Here is a 5,214-nt window from a genome sequence, read left to right on the forward strand (position 1 = left end):
ATGAAACCCGTTGTAGAGGATATTGATCAAACTAATAATATTGATGACGAGAGGCAATACCAGATGGGAGTGAGGAGCTTGTGTGAAAGAGGAATAACAAAAGTTCCAACAAAGTACATATTGCCCGAGGCAGAAAGGCCTAATTCAGCAAGTAAATATAATAATTATAATAACAATAATAATACTAGCAAAGACGTCCAGTACAATCTCAAGTTACCTGTTATTGATTTTGCAAAGCTTCAAGGCCCCAACAGATCCCAATATGTCACAAGTTCCCTGGCAAAAGCATGCCAAGAATATGGATTTTTTCAGGTACCCTAGCTACTTCTTGATCTTTCAAATTCTTGGTCTTTTCTTAAATTTTCTTGTCATTAAGGTTATTTATTTAGCAAAATATGAGCAAATATTCCCTGAAAATTATATCTATATATGTGTGTGTGTGTGAACAAAATAACTTATTTGCATGAATGTGCTTGAAAATGTATGGGTGGTTGACAAAATAATCGAAAATATGATTGCACTTTAGAGTGAAACACTTTGCATAAGATGCGGCAAAATTATTTTAGAACATGAATTTCTATTCATGGATTTTTGAAAATTAATTAGTACCAAAAGGAAGAAAAAAAAAAAAAAAAACCTAAAAGTACTGTTTGTTAACAAAGATCATTATATATATGCAGTTGATAAATCATGGTATTGAAGGTGATGTCATCAAAAGAATGGGTGATGTAAGTAAGAGATTTTTCGATCTCCCCTTTGAGGAGAGATCCAAGTACATGTCGAAAGATATGTACTCACCAGTTAGATATGGAACCAGTTTTAACCAGAACAATGATAAAGTGTTTTGTTGGAGAGACTTCTTAAAGCTAAATTGCCATCCTTTGTCAGAAGTTCTTCCTCATTGGCCTTCCTCTCCCGTCGACTTAAGGTACGTACTTATCTCTCTCTCTCCATGCATATATATATATATATATGTATATATTCATATGTTTGTATGTAGATGAATATTTCCAACTCCAATTAAGATGTAAAAATTTTGTCAGCTTCATTAAAGTAGAATTACTATTTCAGCTCAAACTGTCATCGATATTAATTCCAATTGTTGCAATAAGTTTCAACTTTATTGAACATTTCAAGACATCATATTCAGAATTTATTCTCATATTTTGGTATGGGTGCGAACTTAGTTGGATATTTCGATCTAAAGCTTTGTCCGACATCAGTTGCTCCTTCTCTTCATTATAAAATAATAATAATAAAAAAATGAAAACAATCTCATATTGTGGTTTGATATACATATATAGGGAAGTAGCAGTTAACTTCTCGAATAATACCAAATTCTTATACCTCATACTGATGGAGGCTATTAAAGAGAGCTTGGGATTAATGGATATTGAAGAAACGAAAAACAATAATGAAAATAATAATGGAGAAGAGTTAGATGGTTCATCAATAAAATTTGAAAATGGAAGTCAACTGATTGTGGTGAACTGCTATCCTTCATGCCCTGAACCAGAGTTAACCCTAGGAATGCCACCGCATTCCGACTATGGTTTTCTGACTCTTTTGCTTCAAGATCAAGTTAAGGGTCTTCAGATACAGCATGGAGGGACATGGGTTACTGTCGAACCTCTTCCTAATTCCTTCGTTGTGAATGTTGGTGATCATCTTGAGGTTAGTCCTTATATTCATTTTCTTTCAAAAAAATAATTAAAAAAAAACAAAACAAAAAAAATGTACAAATTAGTAATCAATAATGTTTGCTCATCTCATACCATGAACACACATTTTCATTAAATTCTTTGTTTCTTCCTTGTTTCAGAATATGTGACTGGATTTGTGAATGAAATTCTTGCATTTTACTATTGCAGCAATGGAAATTAAAAAAAAAAAAAAAAGTGTTCCAAGCGAATATTATTATTTGGTAGCGTTAATTGGGTTTTTTTATTTTTCTTTTTAAACGGAGAAAGTGTAACCGGTATAAGAGAAGCTTAGCACATCCTAACTTAGTCATATTCATTAGAAAATCCGTTGGATTTTAGCTAAAAGGTTTTAAATGAGGCATATTTGTAGCTTTATCCTTTGAGCTTCTGGCTATCATTTTGTACTTGTTTTGGCCTTTTTTTAGGTTGTTTTCTGTTTTTTTGGATGTTTTGTCACAGTTTCTTTCATCATTTATAATTCTTTTTTTTTTCTTTCTTAATAATAATATTCGAGTTAGGGACTTGGTAGAGGAAACGTTTTAAGAGGGGTGTCAAATTAGTTGGAATGTTTTGACAAACCTCGCTACTAGTTGTCTATTCTTCTTAGTTTATCAAAAAAAAAAATAAAAAAAAAAAGAAAGAAAGAAAAAATTCTCCGCTCTAATTATTAAACTTTCTTGGGAACGTGAAACTTAATGCAGTACCATAAGCAAATTAAAACATTTTTTCATACCTAAACCCGTCTCATGTTGCTAATTATAAAAAAAATATTTTTGCTAATTAATGAACACTCCTAACATGTAGACATACATTGTTTATATCATGAAATTATGAATTAGTCCATTAATTTCTACGTGGTATATGATCTGTTGTACAGATTTTCAGCAATGGGAGATACAAGAGCGTGCTCCACAGAGTTGTTGTGAATTCTTCAAAGCCAAGAATCTCAATTGCTTCTTTGCACAGTCTCCCGTTCAATTGCATGGTTCGACCATCGCCAAAACTCATTGACAAGGCCAACCCAAAACGCTACAAGGACACCGACTTCTCCAGCTTTCTAGAGCATATTGCGTCCCGTGAACACAAGAACAAAAGTTTCTTGGAAACCAGGAAATTAATCACTTCTTGAGCCAATTACAAATACATATTACGCAGAAAATCGGTCGCATATATATTGACTTTTCCAATGATATTGATGGCTAGGGGGAATTTCCTGAACTTAAAACAAGTTTCAAATTCAAGAATGATATAGATAATTGCTTTCGAGTAAGTTCCGTTAAAATTGACATGTTTATCTAGCAATGTCCCTCTGAACTTCAAAATTTTACACTTTTTGAAACTTGGTCTATGTGAATCTCTCTCGGTCTATGTGAACATATGAAAGTTGCCCTTTTGTGCCTTTTTTTTTTATAAATTTTGGAGGACAATTGAGGTTGAAGTTTACTTGAGGTGCATTTGAGCAAAACTTTGAATTTTGTTAATTTTTACCAAAATCGTCACATAAGACTTACTATATTCAAGTGTCAAAAGACTTACTATAGAAGCTATTATCCATGATATTGTTCATACAATAGTTCAAAAACAAAACATACAAGGCTAAAGGATGGTTCTTTTTACTGTATTCTTTTTATTTCTTACCGATTAATAAATTGGAGTGGACGACTCAGTAGAGGATAGTCTTTTAGAGGGTGGTAATTCACCTACTTTGGATATCCTAATAAAAATTTGACACCTCCATTATATTCATGATTAAAAAAAAAATCTACTTTATATCAATAATAGTTTATTAATTTTGGATGCATGTCATGTGGCAGTACACTTCACAGTATTCTAACAACCATTTACAATGTGATCATTTGATATTTAAAATTTGACTAAAAATAACTCGAAACCTTTCAACAATTAAACTGATAATGATAATAATTAATCCTATTCTATATTGTATTCCTAGCTAGCTAGTTAATCAATGACGGTGTGAATCCCATCCCCAAAACGTTTACCATATTCATACGCACGTAGTGTTTAAGAATTATAAAGTACGACTATATTCCTACTTTTTCCTCGGGTTGAACTAGTTTACACAGAAATCAAATGATATTAAGCCTAACTCAACCTAATAAAATTGGTTTGCTATGAAAGGTTTACCCTTACCTTATTAAGTGGATCATGCCAATATCTCCAGCCAATATATGATTCTAATACGCCCCCTCATGCACAGTGTGGACCATGCTAAACCACTGCGAATAAGTCGATATTGGGGGACCCAACATTGTAAAACTGGGCCTGCTCTGATACCATTTTACAGAAATCAAAGGATATTGAGTCTAACTCAACCTAACAAAACAGGTTTGCTAGAGGATGATTGCCCTCACCTTATTAAGTGAATCCTGCCAATATCTCCAACTAATGTAGAATTATAATACTAGTAAATTTAGAATTTGTAGCGTCTACTTTTGCCTCTAGTATTTTTCGTAGCGTCTACGTATCTTGACTTCCAATCAGTTATAGACAGAATTGAAAAAAGGGAGAAAGAGAGAAATAGGCCAAGACTTGAGATGAATTAAAATTAATAGGCCAATAGTTTACATAAGTTAATAAATAGGCCAAATTACCGTTTTCGTCTATAACTTGTCTGGTTATGAACCATAACTTGACAAGTTTGTCCATAACTTATCTGGTTATGAAGTCTATTAATTTCTATAACTAAAAAATGGCCTATATACTTTCTTAAATTTTTTACATTGGCCTATTTCCTACTATTTTCCTTGAAAAAATTGTAACAATAAAGTGGTCCTCCTGGAATGCAAAAAATTAACGCAATCTACATGGAGTGATTGAGACAGTCGTGACCAAGACCTGGTCTTATTGTAATTCATTGTCTTCTCACTTCTGTTCAGGTATGCATATATACTGCATGTGCATGCATACGTATATAACATATTACATATACCGGGATAATTAAAAGAAAAAAAAAATACTTGTGTTTAATTAATATAAATGATGTATTCCATTTTATATTGTCAAGAATGTTGCGTTTATCCTAATTGTGTTTTACCGATCGTTTCAAAAACATCTCCTTTACTTAATTAGTCGATTGATACTCAATTAAATTTTCTAAATGGCCAAAATACTTGTATATTTCAAAATATCAAATTCAAATAAGAAATAAAAGAACTGATTAAAAGATTAAAAAATTGCAGACCTACAACTTAAAAAAAGAAAAAGGAAAAATTCAGCAGAACATTTAATCTTGCAAAGGAAGCAAACCCTAGAAATAAAATTAAAGTGAGTAAGAGAAACAGACGAGCGATTTCCTAGCTGGAGGTTTGTCACATCATCTAGACACCAAATTTATGCTACAAGCAAAGTATGAGATGCATATTTCAGGGTTAGATTTGTATCACCAGCGGAAAATCAAAGTTGACGTAGGGATGGGGTCGTCATCGGTCGTGAGGTATTTTCGGATCGTTGGTCTTCACCTTGGCACACCCCTTTGGAGGTTTTGGTCCAC

At 32.5% G+C, this 5,214-nt stretch overlaps 1 protein-coding gene across 1 annotated transcript; it reads left to right on the plus strand.

Moving 5' to 3' along the window:
- On the plus strand, nucleotides 1–2,914 carry LOC21391374 (protein DMR6-LIKE OXYGENASE 2). The gene is made up of 4 exons (XM_010092123.2): nucleotides 1–312; nucleotides 681–928; nucleotides 1,305–1,674; nucleotides 2,581–2,914. Exons 1-4 carry the CDS (start codon nucleotides 1–3, stop codon nucleotides 2,830–2,832), a joined length of 1,182 nt encoding a protein of 393 aa, XP_010090425.1. The 3' UTR covers nucleotides 2,833–2,914.
- Nucleotides 2,915–5,214: the final 2,300 nt, after the last annotated feature.

The sequence above is a fragment of the Morus notabilis genome, unplaced genomic scaffold (assembly GCF_000414095.1).
Source record: "Morus notabilis unplaced genomic scaffold, ASM41409v2 Scaffold1378, whole genome shotgun sequence".
NCBI classification, from domain to species: Eukaryota; Viridiplantae; Streptophyta; class Magnoliopsida; order Rosales; family Moraceae; genus Morus; species Morus notabilis.

Excerpts from the sequence above, each read along its gene's own strand:
- LOC21391374 (XM_010092123.2), top strand. The coding sequence starts at position 1 with ATGAAACCCGTTGTAGAGGATATTGATCAAACTAATAATATTGATGAC. Across the intron at positions 929-1,304 it reads TCCTCTCCCGTCGACTTAAG|GGAAGTAGCAGTTAACTTCT; the intron begins GTACGTACTTAT and ends ATACATATATAG. Across the intron at positions 1,675-2,580 it reads ATGTTGGTGATCATCTTGAG|ATTTTCAGCAATGGGAGATA; the intron begins GTTAGTCCTTAT and ends TCTGTTGTACAG.